The sequence below is a fragment of the Diorhabda sublineata genome, chromosome 2 (assembly GCF_026230105.1).
Source record: "Diorhabda sublineata isolate icDioSubl1.1 chromosome 2, icDioSubl1.1, whole genome shotgun sequence".
NCBI lineage: Eukaryota > Metazoa > Arthropoda > Insecta > Coleoptera > Chrysomelidae > Diorhabda > Diorhabda sublineata.
Window position 1 is genome coordinate 8,137,316 of NC_079475.1, and position 27,851 is coordinate 8,165,166.

General features: G+C 33.6%; 1 protein-coding gene across 4 annotated transcripts; it reads left to right on the top strand.

Moving 5' to 3' along the window:
* The first annotated feature begins 6,707 nt into the window (after positions 1-6,707).
* LOC130452895 (PP2C-like domain-containing protein CG9801) lies at positions 6,708-27,788 on the top strand. 4 transcript variants are annotated; one of them, XM_056792398.1, is made up of 10 exons: positions 6,708-6,909; positions 6,967-7,084; positions 7,143-7,363; positions 9,591-10,076; positions 18,154-18,375; positions 20,667-20,902; positions 21,063-21,249; positions 21,315-21,977; positions 23,266-23,613; positions 25,648-27,788. In XM_056792398.1, the coding sequence occupies exons 2-10, from the start codon at positions 6,969-6,971 to the stop codon at positions 25,902-25,904; spliced, it is 2,736 nt and encodes a 911-aa protein (XP_056648376.1). In that variant the 5' UTR covers positions 6,708-6,909; positions 6,967-6,968; the 3' UTR covers positions 25,905-27,788. The 4 variants fall into 4 exon arrangements, with proteins under 4 accessions (XP_056648376.1, XP_056648379.1, XP_056648377.1 ...); XM_056792399.1 differs by having other exon boundaries at positions 6,720-6,909; positions 6,956-7,084; XM_056792401.1 differs by lacking the exon at positions 9,591-10,076 and having other exon boundaries at positions 6,714-6,909.
* The last annotated feature ends 63 nt before the right edge of the window (positions 27,789-27,851 follow it).

Consider the following 27,851-nt stretch of genomic DNA (forward strand, 5'->3'; position numbering starts at 1 on the left):
ATTTATAAAATCTCCATTAACGTAAGGAAATTAATTTTGGACAAAAACAAAAAAGCAGACTATAGAAATAAACCAACTGAAAAGAATTGACGTTGAAATGAGTTAATTTAGGTATCAAGTATTTCTAAAAAAAAATTAGAATTCGGTAACATTTAAGTTTACCGAAAAGGAAGCCGAGAGCTGAAGAAAGGAAATGACAGGCGGTGGATAAAATTGAAAAAATATGAAAGAAGCTATCAGAAAAGTCATCAGGAGTCATAGGAGTGTGCATGTCAAGTTATAAAAGGTTTTGTTTGTAGTAAAATGAATCCACGACTCACTTTTGATGTTTATTAACCACTGTTTTTATTTTATTGTCACAGGATGAACATAAAATATCACTTCCGTCTCTGAAATCTGCAAAAAAAACACAAGATCGATTAGAGGAAAATAATGAATTGAATGAAAATATTGTCTTCTTCTGGACGCGCTATATTTGTTTAATGAATGTAAGCTGTCTTTATTTTACAACATATCTGGAAAAAATATTCTTTTTCTACAAATTAGATCAATAATTATACAGGGTTTTTTACATAAGAACCGAAACCGTGTAGGGGAGCTGAAAATATGACGAATTGCAGACCATTTTCCTCTCTGCCAATTTGCATCCCTGAGGATTTATAGGTAAAGGGATCATTCGTCCGGGTTTTTGCGAGACAGTCTCGATTTTAACACGTTGAGCTCCCCATAGGCCCGCAACTGCACTTTCCCCACTTCCCAGAGCGGTCTTATCGACCGCATGAATTAGTTTATTTCGAACATTCTCTTCTTCTTACCTTGTGACTTGAACCTTTTTACTTCACTAGGCATTGGTTTGTTTTTAGTTATGGCGTCTATTAATCAGCAGCAGCGGTAGTTTCTTTCCTTAGTGTTGTACACTGATTTGAGAATCAGTAATTGCTATATTCTTTTATAAAGAATATGGGCATTCACCATTTCTGTACCAAATAATAGCGCATTAGCAATATTCCTATGCCCCATCAACGTCCTTCTCAAAGAAGTGTTGCCAATTAATCAGACAGATATATAGAAGATTTGCCTTTATTATAGTCGACCACGGTTTATCGTTTTATAGCCATTCCTGAGCGTCTATCAATGCTTATTGTCTCATCAACATACTTTGTAGAAAGCATCATTATCCTTCCATTTTAGTATTGTTATTCCTTGTTCTTTGCTAGTAATTTCATTTTTTCAGCTTCTTTTGTACAAAGTCTATGGGTAGTCCTATCTTTCGCAATGTCCCCAATAAATGGATTTGGTTTCCTTGCAGTTTTCCGGCTAACTCAAAACTTGTGTAATAAACACAAAAAACATCATTTTTTGTACTTTGTATTTATTCGAAATAAGTCTTTTTATTATTTTTCCTTGGATCCACATCCCATATGGAGTGTAAAAACACAACAAAATTTTTGAACCCTGGGGAAACTTTTATCAATTTTGGTTGGGGCTCCACGTGTTAACATTTTTAAACACAGACCACCCCCAAAAGTTTTGTGAGTGTCTGATTGTATAAATAAAAAAGTCTTGCATTTGGATGTATCTGTTTTATTATATTATTTCATCACTCAAAAGTCGTGTGTCTAACTAAGAAAAATACTTTTTTTTCCAAAAAATAGATTTTATTCATCATCTTAATCTCCTTTAAGAGCAATACGATCATTCCAACGCTTCTCTATCTTCTCGATGCCGTGCTTGTAAAAAGATTTGTCTTTTACCTCAAAATAGGATTCAGCTTCAGCAATTGCTTCTATATTTGAGCCAATAATCACTGGTCACTATTACGAATTCGTCCAAGACATGATCGGTTATAATGAAAATCTAAAATTTGGCGGATACGCCAGTCGCAGAATTCCTTTAATGCTTGTTTTTATCACAGCGGCGATTTGTTTACATTAATTTCTTTAAATATTTTATAGGAAAAGCTTCCGTTTGTTTGTTTATTTGTTAACTTTCTAGAATTATTGCGAAATTATTTTTGGGGTGTAAATACCACATGTTTATGAAATATGATGTTAGTTTATAATTAAAATAATACTGAACGGGTAAAAAGTAACTGTTGAATTTAAATAAACTATAAAAGTAGTGATAAAGTTAATTATTATAGTATTTAGTGTGTGTAAATAAACTAAGTAAGTAGGAGACATTACTATGGTGACCACAGAGTTTTTAAAATAAAATTCCTTGAGGTTTTCCAGAGATCTAATTTTAAAATTCCCCAAGCTTAAAAATATTCGATTATATGTATGATTAATAGATGTATTTGAAGAATATCACTCAGAAAAAGTTTAGTTAATAAGAATTTATTCTTTAATTTCGACGACTAATTTCGACTAGAACTTTCTTTTTATCTAAAAGATTTTTCAATTGCTGTTTCGTTAAATATTTATTCTTACTATCAAGGTCATCTAATTCTTCATAACGGCTTCTTGGATTCTTAACCGACTGAATCAGACTATTCGATATTTCAATATTTTCAATGCCAACATTTCTCAATTTTACCATAAATTAACCTTTGAGCGATGAGCGAATCTTCTTGAAGATTTTCATCCAAGCAGTCTTTATTAATAGAAAATCCTCGTTCAAGAGAAGAGTTACCATGAAAAAATGTAAAAATAGTTTTTATGTATTTGGTCAATTCTTTAAAATCATCTGGCATAGCCATAATATTATCTAACCACAAACAATTAATGATTTAGGGTTTGATCTTGAAAGGATGATCTTCTGCATAACTTCTTGTATTGATTGAGTATTTTATCAGTGTCAACCCCGCTTATCAAATTATTTTCGAATAAAATATAGAGCGAATTTGATAAAAGTTTTGCTCCAATATCTAAATTTTGTGCGACATTTTGATCTGAACAAGAAATTCCTTTCACGAATTCGTAGTTTACTGGACGACAATCTTTCGTCGACGGCGTTCTTTCATGTTTTTGCATTCTTTGATAGATAGCTCTTTTAGTCGCACAACCAATGTTTATGTTATTATAAAAAATCAAATTTTAAGATTTTTTTAAATCCATAGATTTTATAGATTCAAAAAGGTTCGCTGATAGAAATTTTTGCAAGATATCGTGTAATAAAGACGCAATACTTTCATAAAGTAAAGGTGCTAAGCAGTCATCTGATTGAAATTGAACCAAGAATTGGTTCAACAAACAAAGCAAGAAATTGAAAAAAAGTTAGCTTTGCTTTCAAAAACACAGAGTTTTTAAAATAGCAGTCTAAATAGGATGTATCAAGGTATTTATCAAAACATTTTTAAACCTTTTTTTATTAACAATACAACTTGAATATCCAAAAAGTTATAAGCATAATATTCTTTCTTACTTTTGTAAGGTTAAGTTGCTCAATTATCAGCTGATATTTTTTACGCACACATTTCCGAAAGATAAAACAAATGGTACTGAATAGTACAATAAAAAGTACGCTAGATGGTATGCCAATCGCACGCGCCAATTTTTCAATCTTATTCGAAGGAAACGAAAAAATTCTAGTAGTTGAATAATTTCAAATAATCCTAATTGAAAATATTAATTTTTTCCAAATTTTTAGAGAAATTCCCTGACTTTTCCAGTAAATTGAAAATTCCTTAACGTTTCCAGATTTTTCAGGTTTTCCAGTTTTGTGGCCACCATGATTACAATATAATATTGTTTTTCAAATTCAATGGCCTTAAACCCAAGGGTGATTAATTAATAATAAAGTTACAAACCTAAATATCTTCTAATTAAATCGGGTAACAGATCAGAGGATTGAATTAAATTATATTCTGTAACAAATTCGTCTTCCAATTTTTTAAACAAATCGCAACGTTTCAATTTGATAGTTTCTTGTAGTGTAAAGCTACTATTTATTTTTTCTTTTTCAATTAAATATTTGGCTTGTTGAACCATAATGTCGACAGATGCCAGTTGCGTTTTGCGGATATTTTTGCTTTCTTCCACGTAAATCTAAATAAAACATAATCAAAATTGAAGTTAGTTAATCATATTATACTGTTTGAAAAGAAAACATCTTTTAGTGTTTGACAGCGGATATAGCATTTAGAGACACCTCGTGAAAAAATTGGAAAACGTGAATAAGGAACGTCGTAGAAACAAAAATTGTGTATCAATCATGTAAAACCTTTGATTAAAAATGATAAAAATAATTATAGAATAGAAGAATTAACTTGGCAAATACCAAACACAACCACACGCCACCGAAGATCAAATTAAAAGAAATATTAGCGACAAAGTAAAGGTCAATTTATAAACTTTTACGCTCGGCTCGCGTTGTCGCGATTATTCGCGTTCAACAATAATTAAACAAATTATAAAATGTGATATAATGAACACAAACGCCCGCGCTCGCGTTTCAACGCCTACCCAACGTAAAGTCGAACGTAAAGCTACGCGATTTTGAGTGAGGCGCGAACGTAAAAGTTTGTAAATCCAACTTAACACACTCACTTCAACGTTTCATTTTGTTTCTTTTTCTAACGACACATAATTCTACAACCTACTTTTAATGTCTTAAAAGAGCCTTCACTTGAGAAATCGTTACAAATCGATTATGGAACCACTTCACTTTAACAACTAAATTAAAGAGCCCTTCAATTTAAAGGAACCTCTAGTTAAATTACCAATTAAGGTGGGATTATGTATAAGTTATGTAAAAAATATTGATGACTCGACATTGAATGTTCCATTGAAAGTTTTTTCTAACTATATAGTTCTTTCTCTTCGCCGAATTAACAAAATCGACTTTAGATATAATTTGTTCAGTCCAATATAGTTTAATAACGCGAACAATCTTCTCGCCATTGAACTATCCTTGACGATTCGGTTATTGCCATCAGTTTTTTGTGTTTAAAACCACATGCTGAAAAAACTTGACGCAATTTTTCTCACCAAAAGACCCCACTGCTTATCGCAGACAGTCTGGCAGGAATATTTCGAAGAAATTGTGTACATACGCTTTCCAACAGCTTCGGCCAATAGAAATGCATTTATGTTTACGATTCGATGTTTTCATTGGTAAACAGTGAAGATGATGAGTCCACGTGGACTGACGGGTTGTTTACCGAATTTTATACGGGGAGTAAACATTTTTCATTTCTTAATTTGATATGGAAAGACTATAAAACCCTAGAGGAAACGTTCGGTAACACATACACTACAAACTCAACACGTTCTGGAGCGAACGCCATACTTCGAAACGCTTTTTATTTGTGCTAGTGGTACTTCATCTAGTTTTTTTTTTTTTAATTACGATGTATAACCAGCATTCATGTTATAATTCAAAACTAGATTAAACGAATAATTTATAGAGCTCCAGTTTATTTTTCTCATCTTCTTGACCGAATGCAATCATTTCCGTCTAAGAAGGCTACAGCTTAACGTTTGATCACAGAACATCAAATTCCTGGTCTTGTTCTGTATCAGTTTTTGTTCATTTTTCTCATGTTTCAGATCCGCTATCGTTACCAAGAACAAATTAAAAGCATTTTGGAATATGGCGTTCGCTCCAGAACGTATCGAATTTGTAGCGTATGCGCCATCGAACGATTCCTCTAAGGTTGTTCAACAGTTGTACGACTTCGTCTGCCGAATGCGACCGATGTTTCGTGGATATTTCTTCGAATTTGTTGAAGACAGCATACGATATAATTTGTTTATTCTAACGTGAAGAGTTTATTTTCAATATTAATAAGAGAATTTGAGCTCGTGATCATCTTGTGACAAACGATTATTGATCCTGTGGTTGTCAAAAAAGGAAAAATCCCAGTAAGAAATCAAAGTATTGCCAAAGAGCAGGTGCATTCAGATGAACAAAGCGAGGAACTGAATAAATCGGCGCCTCGTGAGTTTCTGGAGCGGGTATGTCCTGACTAAAAGACCAAGCATTTTATTTTAAAAAATACGAGATTTCAAAAAATTAATTACTATATACTTTTCGAATTAATAATTGCCTCACGAAAACAAAATACACTAACTTATTAGACATTACTTACATCAATTACTGATTTTGCATTTTCAAGTAAATAATCCCCTTCTTCATAATGAATGTTCTGAACATAATTTTCCGCAATATCTTTTGGATAAATATTTCCATCTAGCTCTGTTTGTAAAGCCGCTCTTATGCTTGGTGTAACTTCGTGATTAGTGAAATTTTTTGGAACTAAAGGCAAGAGGTCCATTATGAGGCTTCGTATAAACAGTTAAAAAATTCGACCAGCTTTTTACACTCTGACGGATCAATACAGTTGTCAATGGCAAACAGTTTATTTAGTTATGCATGCCTTGAAATTTGAGTGTTATACATATTTTATGGAAAACTATCATAGAATTTGATTTTAAAGACACATGGATTTACGGATTTTTGAGTTTCAAAAGTCAATTTTCAGCCAGAAGCTCAACAAAACCTATCATACAACCCCCGTAATCTGAATATTACATGTCTTCTTACTGTAGAATCATCAGAAGAGACTTTGATATAAAAGTTTCACGATTCTTACGAATAACATAACCGCTAAAACGTACCTTTCACTTTTGTATCTTTTATAGACGATTCATATTCCTTTACTCTTACCGTTTATATACAATTTTGAGCAAAATTTAAAAAATAAAAGAATAGAATAGAAAAAACTGGGAGAGTAGACTAATGATCAAGACCATCAAAAAGATATAAAAGAAGAATTTCCTGGAGGTTATGAAAACATTGCAAAAATAACAAGTTACAAAAATTGTTATTAGTTTAGGGTGTGACCATTATTTTTTTATTAATCCAGTAATCGACAGATAATATAGTAATAATTTTATTTCCATAAAAATGATATCCTAAATAATATAAACAGATATTAACCAAAATCAGTAATAATCGAAAAAGGTAAAATGAGGTTAATTATGGATAATTTAAACTAGTTAACATTTAGTATTCTTTTAGCTATGCCATCACTTAGAAAGAGAGTTTCTAGTTATTTCAGGCAACTAAGTTTCCACAATGAACAAAGACGAAGGCACAACATTAACGAGAACTCCTTCGTAACGAAATATTTACAGGGGTAAGTTTTAAATACTTCATTTTTAGAGTCATATTGATGTTTCAAGTTTCTTATAAAGCCATATCACCATAACCGACGGCCCTCCGATCATTTATGGAAAAAATCCTACCGATTTACCCAATTATGATCTAGGTGTTTATAACAATGGATCGGATACTGTTGTGGGTTGCTACACAGGACCAAACGGAGGTTTAACTACTGTTAAAAGAATTGAAAAACATTTGTCAGTAATGGATGAAGATATCGATTACATTGATACACATGATGATGAAACAGACAGTAAGTATTCATTAAAAGTGCTAATAATTATTTTTTTTGTTCTCAGTACAATTTGGTAACTGTGTGAAGAGCTGAATAGTTATAATTTGATCAATCCACCAAAATTTCCAATGAATAAACTGCATTCTTAGCTAATCCACTTAAAAACTTGATTTATATAGGAAAAAACGGTTGAAATAACAATAAATTGCATATTTTAGATCATTAACACTGTTTTTGAGGGAGGTTTGTAGTAATACTTGATTTTTTTCCATGATTATATTATTTCCTATTTATTCATACATTTATTCCTTATATTTGCAAATCTTTAATAAAAGAAATAATAATTTTTGATCATAAAGAATTATAAGAAATGTAATTATGATATATTAATTTTAAAATTCACTGTTGACTGTTTCTTTTCATTTTTTGACAGGACTACAAATTCAAAAATTAATATTTTTTACTGTAACCTGGTAATAATAATTTTAAATTATCTTGATTTACTTTAATCTAATGAAATAATCAACTCTTTAATTCATTCCAATTTGAGACAGACCGTATATTTTCTTTTTTTTTTCTTGTTCCCTTAGATTAGATAAGATGAGCTAGGGTGTAAGGTCGTGAATATATCTCTCTAACCCTTTGATCCATTGATCTATTGTGTACTCTGGACTGTTCATCAGACAGGTAGCAATGACTTTGCAAAGTGAGCTACCTGCCTTGGGGCTATACAGCTTACCTCTGCTGGCTTTGAAAGCTTGAATTTAAGCACTGTAGTTTTTATTTATTATTGATTACCCTGCACTCAAAAAAGAAGTATTTGGGGGCTTCCTTTGGTTCCTTATAGAAATGACTAGAGCTTACAGGAGTTTCTCCTATGTTCTTCAGTGTCCATTAAGCATAGCCGTAATTCTCCTTAGCTCATCTTTGTTCAATGAAAGAGCCTTTTAAGATCAATTGGTGGAGTAGGAAAGAAACTTTTTCGATCGTTTTAAACCTAGGTAGGTACTTTGTGCATAACGAGCTGCTTACTGTATATTTCCACCTGGAAATGGAAGATTCTGAGCCCATTGGAATAGTGACTTTGATTCCTGTGCTGTGTATTTCTCCTATACTTGTCGATTTCCTGTTTTTCAGCCATCAGTGTAGAATATTAATGAGCCTTGTGGGAAAGCTATTTCTGAATTCCTTTAGAAGCTGTTGAGATTCCCAGTCAGGTCGCCGGGCTTTATGATTTTATTCCTTGTATGCCTTTATTACCCACTTCATGGCTTCACTTTCTATGAAAGTCTCCATAGTACATTGCTCAGTCTCCAAGTCAGAATATTGTAGTAAATCAACTATAAAATTGTGTCAAAACTTGCAAATAGTGACTTCTGTTAATTTTTATTTTTTTTTTTTGAATAATAAGAGAATAATTGAGGGATCTATTTTTCTATAAATTATCAAATATGACATTTTAATATCATTTTACTTTTTATTTAAAACCGAAAATAGTATGAAACAAAACGTCCTCGTCCATAAACATCTAACTCGCACCATACTAAACCACTTCCCGGGCTTATAACGTAAATGACTATTTATAGGTTAAGTTCTTACATTATTACATAATCACATTTTAAATTAAAAGTATAATCAACTCAATTATTATAACATATTAAAATAAAAGTTTAATTAGAATCTTACTTACATTAAAGTGATCCTGGCAACAAAAATAATTACATCTCGCAGGATCGTCAAAACGACCAAAACTTTCAAACTATTTTTGTTGTAGTATATTCGAATTTTCTTTCATAAAAAAACTTTATCAGGTGTTTTAGTCGTGGTATTTTTATTTCCTGGTACAAAACACGATTTATACACCATTTTTCACATTAACCAAAATTTATTTTAGAATAAATGTTTAAACTACCTACAAAATTTTTTAATTTTCAATAATTTTTTTTCTCTATAAATATTGATTAAAGAATTGAAAAAAATACAAATAAAAGTTGTATATAAACTATCTAAACCTATTTTTTCCTTATTGTCTTCATGTATCATATTCTTCGATGTTTCAATGGGTCTATCCAAGACTAAATGTTATTTAATATTTGTTATGTCACACTGAACTAATTCTTCTTTATTTATGATGGTTCAAAATTGGTGAAACATTATGTAAATACACTTTATTTAATAGTTTAGTTGATTTTTGGTGGATAGATTAAATTGTAATTGTAGTATTCTTGTAATGGGTTTCTTTCAGTACAACCTACTTTACCAAAAAAATCTCCTAACCAAATCAGCCCAGGACAACCGATAGATAATACAACAATGGTTATAAAAGTTGCTGGAAATGAATACTGTGTTATAAACAGACCAAAGAGACATAGCAAAAGTCATAGTTTAGGTAGCATCAAGGATTTTAATATAGAAATCGAAAAAACTAAGATCGACAAAAGTTTTTATTCAAATACCGTTTCCCAACCTTCGGAACGTAAAAATAATTTAGTAGAAAACAATGAAACGGATCGGAAAAAGAATGAGGAAGTAGATAATAAAAAAGATGCTCCCAAAGACACAACTCAGAAGAAAATTTCAAAGGAAAATGTCTCTTCTGTGAAAAGAGATCCACGACAAACGGAGAAAAGAAATGAAAATTATAATCTTTCTAAATCTAAAAGTGAGGGTAATCCCTTTCGCCATCAGAAAAGAGGAAAAGTTATCCAAATCGAAAGGCCAAATACTAGGGGTAAAATATTTTTCAAGCATGATTTGGCATATTCCAAAATCATTTTATAAGAAATGCACAATACACAATTTAATCCAAAAATAAAAAAGAAGAGAAAATAAATTTGTTGCTTTTTTTGAAAAATTTCTATAACTGTGTATAGGGGGGATGAAATAAATTATATTGCACCTACAGAGCGAGTCAAAATTAATGTGTCAAATTGTATACATTCAAATAGAAAAATTATTAATGTTTGACTTAATAGACAGTCCATTATGCTTTAGATTAATTTAAAACATTTAAATTGAATAGATTTTTGAAGATAAACAAGTATTTCTATTCTCATGTTAGGTTAGGTTAAGTTGGCCTAACAATACAGAAACAAGTATAACCTTACTTCCCCAGGCTCAGTTAAAGTAAATGAATAACTGGTACTCAGGGTCCCTATTCTTAGCTCACTCCTCTCACAAGGGTTCATCCATAAATTACGTTACACGTTAAGGGGGTGAGAGTGGATCGACGAAGTGTGACATTGTTGGTGGGAGAGTGGGTCGACGAAGTGTGACATTGTGGGTGGGAGTGGGATTTGTGGTTAGGTCCATAAATTACGTCACACGTTAAGGGGGTGAGAGTGGGTCGACGAAGTGTGACATTGTGGGTGGGAGAGTGTGTCGACGAAGTGTGACATTGTGGGTAAGAGAGTGGATCGACGAAGTGTGACATTGTGGGTGGGAAAGTGGGTCGACGAAGTGTGACATTGTTGGTGGGAGAGTGGGTCGTCGAAGTGTGACATTGTTGGTGGGAGAGTGGGTCGACGAAGTGTGACATTGTGGGTAAGAGAGTGGATCGACGAAGTGTGACATTGTGGGTGGGAAAGTGGGTCGACGAAGTGTGACATTGTTGGTGGGAGAGTGGGTCGTCGAAGTGTGACATTGTTGGTGGGAGAGTGGGTCGACGAAGTGTGACATTGTGGGTGGGAGAGTGGGTCGTCGAAGTGTGACATTGCTGGTGGGAGAGTGTGTCGACAAAGTGTGACATTGTGGGTGGGAGAGTGGGTCGACGAAGTGTAACATTGTGGGTGGGAGAGTGTGTCGACGAAGTGTGACATTGTGGGTAAGAGAGTGGATCGACGAAGTGTGACATTGTGGGTGGGAGAGTGGGTCGACGAAGTGTGACATTGTGGGTGGGAGAGTGGGTCGACAAAGTGTGACATTGTGGGTTGGAGTGGGTCGACGAAGTGTGACATTGTGGGTGGGAGTGGGTCGACGAAGTGTGACATTGTGGGTGAGAGAGTGGGTCGACAAAGTGTGACACTGTGGGTGGGAGTGGGTCGACGAAGTGTGACATTGTGGGTGAGAGAGTGGGTCGACGAAGTGTGACATTGTGGGTGAGAGAGTGTGTCGACGAAGCGTGACATTGTGGGTTGGAGTGGATGATAAAAAAACCTAATTATTTAGTTGAAGAATATAAAGGTTTTTGTTTTCTTTCAAAGGAAATTTTATTTTAAATAACCTAACCTATCACAAAACAATTCGCATCGTTTTCGGTGGAATAATGAAACCAAAAATAAAGTAGTTGATTTGAAATCTGCAATTTATCGTCATCAAAATGTTGCACAAAACGAGGCCATTACAAAAGCATCTTGTGCATGTAATTTTGAGATATAATGCAATCAAAATAAATTTGAAAGTACAGCTAATTTTTTAGTCACACAAAATATTTTTTAAAAGATTGATTGTGCTACTTAGCGAAAAGTTATGGAAATATCATTCTTTTTGGACTGATATAAGAGAAATCGTTTAATCAAATTGTTTATTATACTTTGTTAAACTGTTCAAGTAATTTTGAAATATTTCATCTGCTCCACAAATTACACATTTTGTGCGTTTCTTATGCCATGAAATGTTTATTTTTGCTACATATTTTGTTTGATTTTTGCCCCTTATGTGCCTGTCGAACATTGCATTGAATTTTGTAGGGTTTAGTAGGAGCTCGTTTGGTTTATTAACACCATAGTTAACACAAATATTCGAGTCAAATATATAGAATCTGAAATGATCTCTTCTATTTTTTCTAATTCTAAATTGATGTTTGTATCTTTTTTTGGATAGCTTTATATCTAGAAATTGCAAAGAGAGTTTCAAAATCATGAGTAAATTTTTTTTAATAACGTTTATCCATAATCCATCCATCAAAAGATGGAAATAATACCCAAAATGTTTACTTTTATCAAAAAATGGTAAAATCATATAAAGGGAGAATTCTTTTTACAGATAAATAATCTTTTTAACATTTCCTCCAAGACATCCAATATAAAATAAACAAATGTGAACATAAGGCCATTAATAAATGATACCATTAAATGTTATTCAAAAAAAGTGGGATAGTAGTGTACGAGTCTGGAAAAAAAGATTGTAAAATTTGGAAAAACTCTAAGGGAGAGCTCGAATTGTCGTGATGGAGAATGATTCGTCTTCTGCGATTGGTGACTGATTTTTACGAACAATTCTGGCAAACAAATGCTGGTGTCCCATTCAGAATTGACCGAACTACGTGGCTCTAATGGAAAGGTGGTGACATGTCCAGTTATTCCAAAAAATAAACGACCAGTTGTATCGAAGATTCTTCGAGCACGAACAACTTTTATTGAATTTGGCTCTTCTTGAAAACCCCCACAGTATATTATTGTTTAGCTTCGGCTTCATGTGCATGGACCCATGAATCATTGCCTATCACGATCTTATAGATACCGTGGTTGAATTTTTTTCAACATTTCTTGCACCAACGCGAACATGTTCATGCAATATCGAATGTATGCTAGTGGAACTAATGCCCAAATATGCCTCAATCTGACGGTATGTCAAATGACGATGTTGCAATATCAGTTTACGCGCGACCTTCACGAAATTCATCCCGTGATGAAGTGCGACCTTGATTGAAATCGAAAAACCACGGTTTCTCGAGATGGTGCTTGCGTAACAAACCTCGTAATCATGTCTATACCAAGACAGCCATTAAAGAGATAAGATCTTCTGAAATCAGCTGTAAAATCGATTGAGAATGGTTAAGCAGTTAAGAACTATGCAGAAATAACTTAGTTACCCAGGTACTAGGGTAGAAGGAAGTGAGATAATTGATAAATTAGCAGATAAAAGGCGCAAATACTCTTTTGGGGGCAAGAACCGTTTATGAAATAGGAAAAAACTAAACGAACAAAAAAAATTGGTATACTGGGACGACACAGTAGGACTATGATAAGTGAAGATACTACCTGGAAGCTGATGAATTGACCAGAGGAATTATTTTCACCTGAATAGACCCCTTAAGAAACTAGTGGGTAGACTACAATTCAGGTTAGAATACATACATACACACGTATGTGTGTGACTAACATTTTTCTTTTTTACTAGCATGCAGCTGGAAAACCAAATTGTGTTAGTCACGTGGAGCTAACACACATATGAGACTGCTATGGAACAGCTCGTGTTCTAGTCGCGTGCAACGTTACTAGGAACCGATCAGTTGGTGTAGGCAGCGTGAGTTTTAAGTTGGAACATGCGCAAAACACATTTCCAAGTCTCACGGTCATAAGCAGGCAACTCTGACGCTCTCTTTCCCACAGTGTACAGCGTTGAGAATGTATTACCTTAAGGAAATACTGAGTCGTTCCTCAACACCAACAGAATCACGCCATCTACTATTCTTTATGTCACAATGGTCTCTCAGAAGGTCACGTGTCTGGATTTATGCGGTACAACTTCTGGAACTGTTCTGGGTGTTCTAAGAGCTGTTTGCTGATTATGTATTGGCTTCTTTCAACATTTTTGCGCCAATAAGGGTGTACTGAATATTTCATCATTCGACGAGGAAATTTTCCAATGAACTTAGCGCCAAAAAGTTCTCAACTCTCGCACAGTGCTACTGTTATCAAAAATGTTAGTCGCACTGTGCGAGATGTGTATAACCCGCCTAAAGTTACCCTGTGTAGAGTTATTATAGTGAACATTAGAAGAAAGGGGGATAGTTATAAAGAGTGCCTGTGAGTAAAAAGAGGTTCTATTTCAGATGATATAACAAAAATTTGAAATATATCATTACTTGTAGCTAAAATTATAGATTTGTTTCATACTGCATGTGCATGTTGAGGATATTTCTATTTATAAATAGCAAAAATAATCAAGTTCTCCTATCTGTTTACTTATTTTTACTAACTTTCTTATTTTGCGTTGCGTTTTTAACACTGTATTTAAGCTTTACTTTATAATGGTGTGCTTTATTAACATAAAAAATTATTTATTACTACTAATAGACCAAGTGCGATGAAAAATACTGTGAACACGTTTTTATATCAGCATTTACTTATGGTGTATCTATTTCAATTAGTATACCTCTTACTGTGTTTGGTTTCCAAATTTTATGTTGATTTGAAGAAAGTGATAAACTAGCTCATGAAAGGTTAAAATCTGTCAATAGGCGATGATCTACTAACTTTGAGACTGTTTACGAGTCGTATGAGCGATTTAAAATTGGTAATGAACTCGGCAACGATGAAATTGTGCTAAAAAGCTACAAACTTGTTGTTTTGAACAGGCCATTGAGGTAATGGAACGTTTTCAAAACGAAGAAATAGGCATGAAAATGGCAAGAAATAACATCTTTGGATTCCAAATTTTATGTTGATTTGAAGAAAAGTGCCAAACCAGCTCATGAGAGGTTAAAATCTGTCAATCGGTGACGATCTAGTAACTTTGAGACTGTTTGCAAGTGGTATGAACGTTTTAAAATTGGCAATGAATTTCGGCAACGATGAAATTGTGCATAAAGGTTACAAACTTGTTCTTTTGAACAGGCTATTGGGGTAATGACGGCCCGTTTTAAAAACGTTTATTTTCTTCATCATAATAACTCGCAGAGTCACAAGTCGCTTTTTATTTGATCGCTATCTGTCTAGGACTAGCCCATCAGATTTGGTACCATGTCACTATACCCAAAATAATAAAATGTGCTAAATAGGAAACGTTTCAAAGCCATTCCTGATATTGACAAGACCACGACAAAACAGATCAAAGCCTTCTAGAAATGCTTTAATTTATGGATTCCTTCTTTGCTATGTTTAAAAAAATATTTCACCATTTTTTTAATCATTTCACCTTCTTAACAATTATTAAATAAAAACATCTTTTCTTGTGTTGATATTTTCAACCAACCCTAATTATGGTATAATTTATTGATAATGAAATTTCCACGCCACCTGTGAGTTAGTATGCTCGTTTTTTTACCGTAGTTACCCCTGTAGGCCTACTCCACTAACCGTCAGGATAATTTAAAAGAACAATACCCGTCAAGTTCTAGATATTACCTTATTATTGATAATAACATTGGGTTATCTATTGTTTTGATTTCTCTAGATATTTTAATCAGATTCATACTTTTGAAAGTCTACTTCAACAGTCATGTCTTCTTCGATTTATTCTTCATCCTCTTCCTCTTGCTGGATGTTCATAAATTGTTCAAATATAGTTCAGTCATTGGTCTCTTCATTAAAATCACAGCAGTCTTCCTCTATTGTACTCAACTGGACATTTAAGCAAGACTGACCTTGGCAATTGGTACACCCTGGAAAACTGCCACATTTGGCCCTACAACCTTTGTTGCAAATTTTTCTGGAGCAGTTGGGAGTAAAGTTTTAATCGGTTCCAGAGTATTATCTATCGATTTCCAACTTCTGGGTTCAGTTGAATGCCTAGCAATGTTTGAATTTGACAGTATACTCGATAAAAGTGTTGAATAGCAGATGATAATGTTGGAGGAAGACATGATAGTTGTTCTTATTTCGCGTATTTTTTACAAAAGTCAAGTATCGGTATTTATCAATGCAAGTAATTTTTTTTTTGGAGCTCCAAATACCGCAACAAGAAAACGAATTCCTTCCGTAATTATTGTATGAAATCAATTTCCGTAAATACTTTACCGCAGTCAACTGACGTTTTTCCTCTTCTGTACAATGTTGACGAAGTGTCGCAGCCGGTTATCGCATGTAAAAATTAAATATAGTTTTTGCATTTGGAATAAGCAATTAAACGTTTTGAAAAATATTTTTCGCTGTTGAGCCCTTCCAGACTTCAGAAAATAAATAACTTTATCTATTGGAGATCTTGCAGTAAATTGTACTTAACATCTTCACCAACTACATTTGTTGTGTTTGCTAAATTAAATTTATTTCGGTTTTCCTCGAGCAATTATAATAATACTCAAAAAATAAACAAAATTTCGAATGATTATTTCCGCTTCCACTTTCTTTCTCTCAATCATCGCTAATTTCGCTCATTTATTGAAGAAATTACACCGTCGGTCTGGCATCTCGCTTTCCATGTCATTTTCGCTATTATCAGTATCATTCTCTGCATCCAAAGCATTGTCTGTCTCTTCATCTGATAGGTTACTTTTGATTATCTCTTCATTTTCACGTCGACATTTCCGTATAAAAAAAATTTCAGGCGTGTACCATATCATTTCCGAACTTTCGATCGCTTCTGGAGAGTGTCTTCCGACTAGCCCGATTTCTGCACCGCTCTTAACTCTTCTTCAACGTATTGTAGGCCTTAGGCCTGTAGTTTCCAACTTGTCATCCTTGAAATGTTGATGTCCATGAATCCATCCATCTTTTTGGAGGTCTTCCTAAAGGTCGTCGTGTCCATGGTTTACCGTCTCGTTGGATCTTTGCTAATCTTTCTCTGGTCATCCTGTCCACGTGTTCGTTCCAAGCTCTTCTGCGTCCCCATCTGAGTATGTCTTCCACCTAACATTCGTGTCTTTGTTTTTCTTTCTGTCTCTTAGTGTGTATCCGCATATGTTTCTGAGTATTTTCATTTCTGTTGTTGAATGATGTTGTTTTTATAGCATATGTTAATATGGGTCTAACGCAGGTTTTATATATTTTAACTGCCCTTTTGTTCAAACTGGTATTATTCCAGATGTCCCGGAGTGTATCTGATATTCGGTTGGCTTTGTTTGCTTGTCCTTTGGTCTGCGCTCTTAATTAAGGTCCTCAAAAAAATATGAAAAAAGTTTTACGATTGTACCTTGTCGGTTTTTCGGTATAGATTTTCCGGAACTTTGAGTCTATTCTGGCAGCAGTTTTCCAACCAGATACATTTCTGGCACTATTGCACAGTAGAACAGAAGTATGAAAAAAACTTTCATGCGTGAACCTGATCAGTTTTTCCGGCAAATTTATCATCGAGGAAAACAAGCTGCCAGAAATTCCGTTCGGTGATGAATTCAAACGTCGTGTACCAAATCGTTGTTGTTTTATGTAACTAGCTCTCCGTCTACAGTAACATAGTTTATAATATGTATTGTCTTCAATTATGTCTTTATTAATAATGAAGGTTATGTTGTGTGCTTTTATTTTGTTGATTTTCATTTTCTAAGAAATTTTATCAGTCTAGAATGTGAAAAATTTGGTCTTATAGGTGCTCAGGAATTTTTATGGCTAGATAGAACAACTATATAATCTGATGAATGTGCCAGAACGGTACTATCTGCCTCGAGGGTATATATCTAATACTTTTATATGGACAGTTTTTATAAGTGGAAGCTGTTCCAACTAAGGAAGACAGAATGACAACTATTTCTCTATCCTCCGACGTTCCATCTCGGTTCTGTGCATTGTCAAGCATGCGCAGTATAGATAAAGTGTCTCGAACGAGAGAGAGAAAATGGGCTGATATTGAGAAGCTTTATTATTATTGTTCTAAATTGTCTGTCAATTAGATACATTTTCATCAATTTTTCCAGTCTTTTATTATTTTTTAATATTATTGGTTTGTGGAAAATCCTTGATGAATTCAAATTAGTGATTTGGAATTATCTTTAAAAAGCTGGATAAAAAAGAAAAATGTTAATCAGTACCATGTAATTATCATTTGTAATGTTTAATATATTTATTATCATCATATATAATAATCATTTTGCCCTTAACAAACGATGCTTGAATTGGTAAATAATCTAAATTCTGCGTTGATGAAATTATTGGAAAAGTTCCAGTAAGAATAATGAATATTATAAAACAGTATTTAACTTTAATTTATTTTAGGTGATGAAAACGTTACGAATAACTCTAGGCTTCAAAATGATGATTTGTTGCTTCCGAAAGAATGGAGAAGGAAATCTGAATATGCTTATGGACTTTCCGATTCCCTTTACGACAGAAATCAAGTCACTAAAAATAAAAATGGAAATCCTATTGCTGATTGTTTTGGTATAATTGCTAGAAAAGATTCTGCTATTCTAGCCGTAGCAGATGGAGTTAATTGGGGTATGTTAAATTGTAGAATTCACTTGAGGACTATCCAGGGGTATTTTTTTTTGTTATAATGTAACATATCTTCTTCATTATCTGCTCTGCTTTAAATGTGTGAGAGCAGTGCTTCAAACTTTTCTAAGTTTTTCCAAGGTATCATTTTCCAAAAATATTTTTTTTCAATTATCTCTGAAAGGATTGTTGTAATTCAAGACCCACTCTATGTATATATTTTTGTATAATTTTTTAACCTAAGATTTCCAAGGAAAAGTTTTTCCAAAATGATTTTTTCACATGCTCATTTTGTATTCTATTCACATATTTTCTAAACAACAAGCATATTTCTCACTTTGATACTTTGTTGTTGCTCTTTTTATTAATTCATTATTTTGACAGCTATTAAACGATATTCTTTAAGAACTGTCAAATTTGAATTATATTTTAAGGCAGTCTCAAAATAACTCATACAAATCAGTTTAATGCTTTTACAACCACTTTTCCAGAACGTATTTTCTCGAGTTTTGAAATAAGCTGCTGTTTCAGCAATGACTACCTCATTTGTACAATATTTTTTATCTAAAAGTAGTTTTTTCGGATCTGAAATCTGCCAGTAGTCTGTGGGTATCAGATCTGAAAAATTTAGTAGATGTGGAATCAATTTTCCACCTCTTTCAAATAATTATCGAACAATATACCATGTGTATCCCAAAATACAGAAGTCATATCTTTCCCAGACGAAAGTTGCGTTCTAACTAGCTTTTGGAGAACTAAATCCACTTGGATGACTGCCATATTGATTTAAATGTATAGTGGATGAATCCACTCTAAGGTATTGAGGCATAAAATTGTTTTCATTTCGCCTAAATAACTTCAATAACACACTCTAAATAATTGATTCGCAGTTGTTCAAAATAATGTAAAAATCTCAATTGCACTTTGTGGTTTTCCTACCTCTGTCTTACGCATCTGTATAACAGTCAATTGAGGTTAATTTTCATCAGGAGAGTCACATCTAAAACAGTTCTTTAATAACACACCATTGTTTGTCTAAAAATATGAGAGAGACTGTTCCCTTTAAAAAATTCTAATCAACAAACTATCACAGATAGTAGCGAAATATCTAGAAACCATTTTACTTGGAACAAATACCTAGACAAAGTAATCTCAAAACCTAAGATGGTATACTGGGTATCCCAAACACTCATCAAACCCATGATCAAAAACGCGGCGCTCAAAAAAATTGAATAGGATTCAAAGTCTGTCAAGGTATTACAGGGGCGGTGTCAACCTACCCTACTAAACGTACCTCCTCTTAACCTTATAGTGAAGAATGAGACATTCAGCGCTGCTCACAAGCCAATCCAGACAGTAAAATTAAATCTAAGTCACCTAAAAAAAATTCTAGAACTGATGAAGCTAGAAAGCAGTGACAAACCAATGGATCAAATGCATAGCATAATGGACAAAGATATTCCATTCAAAGTGCTAATTAATGACCACCAAACATTGGTCAATAAAAAATTTCCTGGCGTTCTCTAGTACACAGTCAGTTCTGAGCTAGTGCAAGCAGTGCGATTGGACAAGCAACCTTGAAGGTCCTGAAAACTATTGAGTAAACGTCCAAAGTAGTGTGGAAGTGCAAACGAAAGGGTGTAACAAGCTATAAGGCAGATAGCCTTGCCAAAAAAGAGGCAACGACTCTATACCTTGGACCAGAGCCTTACTGTGGCCTCATGAGATGACACATCAATAACGAACTGAATGGATGACCAAATGATCAGATGGAGTCTTATTGAAGAAATACTGTAGACCTAAGACAATCCAAAAGATCATAACTTATCGTGATGACCGGAAACATCAACCTGGTGGTCGGTCTTCTTATATGGCACTGATTAACTATAAGACATGGAAACAGCAAAGCATCTACTCTGTAAATATCCCAATTTCACTGAAAGGCTCAAGTACCTTGGGAAGTGGACACGAAAACCCCAAAAAAATAGCCTTCTTTGGGAGGTGTTTATGTATTTTGGAAGCAAAACAATGAGATGTAGATTCTAGTACAAAATATCTTCTAGGTATAGGTGCAGTGACTCCCCAAACAATCTACAGAGAATAAACTCAAAATTTGACAGTTATCTTTTGAAAAATAGTACATCCAAGGAGTCATTGATTAATTTTTACTTATGCTAATATTGCTCCATCTACTAAACTCTTTGATTTTAAAAAATATCATGTATATTTATCTTATTTGCCATGTAGATGATTAATATTTATATTTTTAATAATGAAAACTAATTTTCTTATAGGTGAAAAGGCCAGTATAGCAGCTAAGTCAGCAGTACATGGTAGTTTACATTATTTGAATAAAACTATATTTAATGATACAAAACCTTTCGAAAATCTCACCATAAAGACTGACGAGAGCTCTTTGTCAAGTGCAGTATTGGATGAAAAAGTAAATCTTGTCAGTAGTACAAGAGAAGTGTTTGTATGTCTTTTAAGAGCTTTTAATTGTGCTCATGATCTCATCTTGGAAAATAAGGTACTTTTTATATAATTCAAAATCTTCTCCATCTTCTCTTTGCCTTTTTAAACATCAGATTGGGATTTAGTGTCCTCTTTCACCCAGTTTTTTGCTTCTAAACAAATTTCGATTCTGTAAGTCACAAAATCTCATTTTGTTTATTTATTTTTTACTCAAGGGCATGTTGACTACTTTGACGGTGGCAGTGGTACTACCATTGAAACAGAAATTAGAAAGGAGAGTTAGAACACCCAATGGAGAAAAAATAGAAACTGAAATTCAGTACGTGTGTTGTGTTTGTAACGTTGGTGATACTTTGGCTTACATTTATTCTAGAAAATATGGAATTAGAGAGCTCACCAAAGGTAATTCATTTCAAAATTAAAAAAATGGTATTCTTCATTCACCACACTTTATTAATATGCTTCAGGTTCACACGATATAAACTGTAACAGAGATATGAGGGATGCTTTAGGAGCTTTAGGTCCCGTGGACGGTATCAATCCAGAACTAAGCAATCTAACACTGTCTGTTACAACTTTGCAACAAGGTGACATCGTTATGGTTGCTAGCGATGGACTTACAGATAATTTTGATCCAAATGTTTGTAAATTTGCTGTTAATATAAAAAGTGATCAACAAAATGTTCGTACCAAACAAAAAACAGAACAGCCAGAAGAACCTAAAGAAATCAAACAATCTTTAAAGAAGCCTGTTAGACAAATGGAACCCGTAGGACAAAAACCTCCAATGAAACCCCCTAGGAAATCTAAAACGACATATGTATCCAGTAGGAATTCTATGGATAGAAGTACAGTTATTAGTAACTGTTTACCCGATAAGTCTTCAGTGAAAAATAGTCCAATACAGGATAAAAACGCTTCCATTGTTAAACATTCCGATATTAGTCATTCCAATCAACCTAAAAAGGACGATAATAGTAGTAAGGATATAAATACGGAAATTAAAAATGATTCTCCTAAAGAAAACAGCATAAATGATTCTATGAATAGCGAATCCGAATATAATAATCCACTTATAGCTGCATTTATGAGCCAGAATTCATTGGATGGAACGCCAAAAAGTGAAAAAAGTAAGTGTTATTTGAAATTTAATTGATTTTTAGGTTCGAATCGAGACCCTTTACCCTAAACGGTGTTTGTATGTTATGATTATGGTGTCAGATACACTGAGACCCAAATGATCTATTGTATACACTTCAACGGCTCTAGCACTGGAAGTACTCAGTGTTTACAACATGTTTCTTGTCAAGGATCTTTTTGATTTTGAAGTGTAATTCAAAACTATCAACTACCAACCATGTAAAAATGTATATGCAACATACTAGTTGATAAACAGATCATGTGAATTCGAAAAAAAAAACAAAGCACATGTCAAATACTGGAAACAATGTCTACTTTCAAAGTAGTAAACGTCTTCTTCTTTTATTGGGTCCAAATCATCTTCTTTGTCACTGCATCTCTTTCTGTTCTCAGTGGACTATGTCGCTATGAAGTTGCTGTTGGTGTCCACACTGTCGTAGCTATATTAACAGACGACTTCTTTAAATTATTCGAAGGGAAACGTTTCAGTTTTCAAGATTCAAAATTTTTGGGTGACCAACCAAGAACAATATTTTATTTGCCCAGAATTTTTCTTAAATACTCATCCCCGCACTGTCTAAAATATCGAAATATACAATTTTGTAATGTTGAAAAGTCATTTAATTTTTCACCTTGTTTCAATTTTTTCTTTGGCCTGCTTTTTCTCTCGAACGTCCAACTCTAACTCTACACCAACGTAATTTTCGTTTAACTTAAGATTAAATGCACTGTACACTATCTCAGTGTCATTCCTTTTATCCTTGATTTGCTGAAGCAGTGTTTGTACCAAGTTCCAATCAATGGACTGTTTTATATGACATAACTATCTATATATATTTTCTTTCATGGCTTCTGTTTATGCTTATCTGAAATTAATAGTAAACAATCCACGCTTCTATAATAGATTATCCCAACAGCACACAAGACATGCTTTTAAATTTTCTATGATTAGTCAATTCTTCCCTAGCCTCTTCCTATTATTCATTTCATTTAATATTTTTTCCTCTATTCTCTTTCTATTACACTATATCTTCTAGTATATTCTATTCATTTTTGTTTATTTCTATCCTAACCTCTCCCACATGTATAGTTTAAGCGAGTATTCTTTCCTTCATTTATACTTCTCTGGTACATAATATTCTTCATTTTCAATATAACTGATACACTTATAACCTTAACTAATTTTGTCCAATTTTTTACTAGTATGATAGTTTCTCATTTTAAAATATCTAACCTCCAAATATCATTATATACAACGAAACCTAACACTATTTTTAGGTTATAAGCAATCCGCAGTAGCAGAAAATAAAGCCAGCAGTTTGAGACGTCAAGCTGCTAGTCAAACTCGTCAAGATATTGTGGGATCTAATCTGAAGCAATCGAAATCACCCCACGCCACCCCATCGAATAGAGAGAAAAAATCCGCTGGAGAAAAATGTAGTACAACGTCGGGAAGAGTTGAGGCAGGTTACAAATTTTTACGATCAAAAACCGCTATAGATATCAGAAGTTCAAATGCAAAACCTATAGTGAGAAATGAAGATGGTATACCTTACATTACTCCAAATCAGAGATATGATCTCCAGTTATTGTTGATGGAAGATATTCTGAAAAATGGGTTATCGGGTAGGTTTTTTATGAAAATACATAATTGGTAGCGATGTCAATACAAAATGTGACGAATCCTATTAAAAATAATTCTAAAACTTCTTCTCTTTTCCTCAATTAAGGGGTTCGATTTCTGTTCTACCTGTTTACTCCACTGTCTTTGGCTATTTTCTCCATTCATTCAAAATCGTAAATACGAATGCAGTACCTTTTGTTTTTCTAAACAAATCAGTATAGCCGTATTCTTTAATTGTCGTTTTGTTTTGCATAAAAAACTTGAAACCGCAACTGTAACTCATAATTTAGTGAAAATAATGTATGAGAATAAATGTTAATCGCGTGCACGCTTTACTCTAAACAAATCAGTATAGCTGTAGTCTTTATTTGTTACCAAAAAATAGCTTTAGAAATACTGCTGATTACGCATTCAGTGCTTCAATCGATTAAAGACAGATATTCACGGTTTTCTTGGGTAATACAAAATCTTAAGTAATTACGAATGCAGTGCATTTCGCTTCTCTAAACAAATCAGTATAGTCGTAGTCTTCAATTGTCGTTTTGTTTTGCTTTAGAAACTTAAAACCGCAACTGTAACTCATAATTTAGTGAAAAAAATGTATGAGAATGAATGTTAATCGCATGCACGCTTTTGTGAGATGTTGTAGATGATTCCAGTGTGTGTCCCTCTTTCACGCCACAAACTGATGACAGTTTTTTTCTATGTAATAAGCAAGCACCTCATTACACTCAAGTAATGCCTGCCATATGGGGATGCCTGTGGATATTGACCTTGGAACTTCTGTAAATTGTAGAGTTATGTAAAGACGTACCTTCATAGCTGATTCTACAAAGAAAGGAGTCCCGATCAATTGACGTCCTGGACGTCAGCAGACGAAACTCTGTGTTTATGAGCCACTTCTGCCTGTCGAGTAGGTCTTGTAAACATTGCTATAGATGTTGGACAGCTCGGAAGAGTATTTGCCGTGGCAGTATCTGTAAAACAGATTCAGGTCTACGACCTTTTTTCTATACTCTGAGCTGTCCAAGTTTGTGATCAACGCTGTATCCCTTTTTCTCTCTTCTGTATTGAGTCGAGCATTCTCAAGGTATGCTTGGAAACTGACCTCCAAATGTGCGACAGATACTTCAAAGATGGATGAATCTGGGCCTTGTAGAAGCTGTTGCGGGGTATACAGCTTTTTGGTCTTAAAGAGAACTCCAAGTTTTTGTGATGCTGCCTTAGCTAATTCGGCCACGTGACCATGTCAGGACATTTTAACCTCAACGCTTATCAGTATTGAAAACATTAGTAATTTCATTCGATTTGGCTGCCGATTAAATCTTTTCTTAATACTTTTCTTGAATTTAGTGAATCAATAACTTCAAGATTTATCTGATTTCAATAATGTGTATTTCATTAATTGAGGTTACGATTGATTGCAAAATGTGTAAAAAATATAGTGAATTATTTTATTCCTTCTCAATTATCTCAACGTTGAATCCATGACGGAAATAATTTCATTCACAATGACTTACACGTTATCTACCGTGACCTTCTCAATACCAGTCATGTAAATAGCCAGAAGTTACATAGTACTAAATCTGTTGAGTAACGTGGATGTTGTAAACTAGCGATTGGTTCATATTTTAGGTTAATGTACTGTCAAATTATTTCGTTAACGTTTCAGACCCCCTTATAAAGTTCTAAATTTACTTTTATTCCTTTTGGAACGATTTCTGGTCGCACTATACTATCTAGATGGAAGAAAAAATCATCAATCTTCGACTTTTATTGAGGAAACATTTTTGGAAGAGGTAAATCATCGGTTCTTCATTGAACTTTGAATTTTGGTCTCATAGACATAGCTATAAACAAATTTCATTATTTTTTTGAGTTTTTTTGTAGACTGATAAGCTGGAATATTTTTTATCCCACTTTGTTTGCCAACAGTTGTTTATAATAGATGTGTTATTCAAATGAACAATTTATAATTTTGGTACTTTTTTTTTGGAAATAGTACTTTTAAAATTAATGAAGTATTGATATTTCAGGTAAAGATGGTCCCTGTACATCTGCTAAACAATTGTGCGAAAATCTAATTAGTTATACTATTAGTATAACATCTGCGAAACGTCATACACTCGAAGATCAAGATTTGTACTTTGATGACAAAAATGGTGTTTTGGTGGAAATTACTAACCAAGAGAAAAAATTACGTAGAAAAAAGGGTTTAGAAAAAGTACAGAATTTACCCGGAAAATTAGATCACGTAACTGTTGTCGCTTATAATGTTGGTATCGTACAGTAATACCAATAAAAGAAATCGCCTATTGAGGTTAATTCACACAATAAACGCCTAATTTTTTTTAATTCAATTGATACTACACAATGTTTCAAATTAAATAGAGGGGTTCGAACGCTTTATAATATTTTTTACATTAAACTGTCCATCATAAATAATTATTACATTTTTACATATAAAAGTATCACATGTCAAAACGATATGAGAGTTCTTTCCAAACGTTGATCAGGATCTTTGGAGTGATTCACTGTTGTTTGAATCCTGTTTCAGGAGTATTAATCCCCGAAGGTGTAATGATAGAAAAAGATCTCCTTGCGACCTAGCCAACTACCAGATTCAGTGACGTTTACCCAACTGTGTACTTCGTTGGGTCAGTGAATTGGCTCACCATCATGCTGATCTAGTTCATATTTTCCTAGTATAGCAAGATAAGGTGCATAAGGTCCATAATAAGAAGCCCATAAACTATTCACCGGAATATAGCAAAAAGAAAATTCGTTGTATTTGTACCATATCGTGAGAATTTCCAGATCTGATGAATCCTCCAAGAGTCGCTGGCTTTGAAACAAGGCTCTTCCACTAGGTCAAATCCTCTTGTGAAATTACACGGTGTTAGGACAGGTGACCGTGAAGGTAATAGAAGTTTATTTCATTCTGTCGGTGAATTGGCTCACCGTCTTGCTGATCTAGTTCATATTTTCCTAATATAGCAAGATAAGTTGCCAAACCAATAAAAAGTAGCCCATAAAATATCCAGTGGAATATAGCACAAAAAATATTCAATTTACGGGATTCTCGTTGTATTTGTACCATAACGTGAGGCTTTCCATATTTGATGAATCCTCCAGAAGTCGCTGGCTTTGAAACAATGCTCTTCCACTAGGTCAAATCCTCTGTCTGAAATTATACGGTATTAGGACAGGTGACCGTGAAGGTAATAGAAAAAGTGCATTTCATTCTGTCATTGAATTGGCTCAGACTTGCTGATCTAGTCCATCATATGCTAATATAACATGATAAGAAGAACTTGTTCCAGGTGTTGAATCAATAAATTAAAGCCCAGAAACTATTCACCGGTACATAGCACGAAAAATATTCAATTTATGAGAGTCTCGTCGTATTTGTAACATAGTCTTTCCAGATCTGATGAATCCTCCAGGAGCGCTGGCTTGGAAACAATGCTCTTCCACTAGGTCAAATCCTACAATTTTCCTATGTGTGGTAATGAGCTTGACAATTACAGAAGACGTGGTACAATAGTAGCTTCCTCTATTCCACCGAACCAGAACTGCGGATTGGTGGACCTGTCCTGTCTGTGTTTTATCTGCGAAAACAGGCTTCCACGTGTTCTGGGGTCTTACTAGTATTTCCGCCACACATTGTGAGGGTTCGTCTCAACTATGAACGTTTTGGTTAGGTCTGCAACTTGCGTCATGCCTCTTTGTTTTTACCTAGAGCTTAAGATGTTCCTTAATATGTAAGGGATTTCCATTGCAGCTTGGGGTTTGCAAACAAAAAATTATCTTCTCTTTTATTCATCGAAAACATTGTGTGAACAAACTTATTGGTGCCATTTATAACTATAAATGTAATAAATACAGTACCCTGCTATTAATTTTACAACATGCGGTGTAATAACAACGAATTGTCGTTTAAATAAAGGTTTGGATAAAATAAGGAAGGTCCAATTGACTATCGATTGTTTTATGAATTAGGCATCTGAAAAATAATTTCTCTAGAATATGGAATATTGAAAATAGAGGCCCGGTACAGTGCAATTGATGTTTTGTTTAATTTTTGTTACCTTTTCGAAATTTTTTGTTATGAAATATTTACATAATTTGTAATTTAACATGCCGAATATAAAAAAAATATACATTTTTAACAAAATTGAAAAGATTTTTATACATACCTTATTTTGAATTCTTTTTCTGGTGTTCGCAAAACCAAATT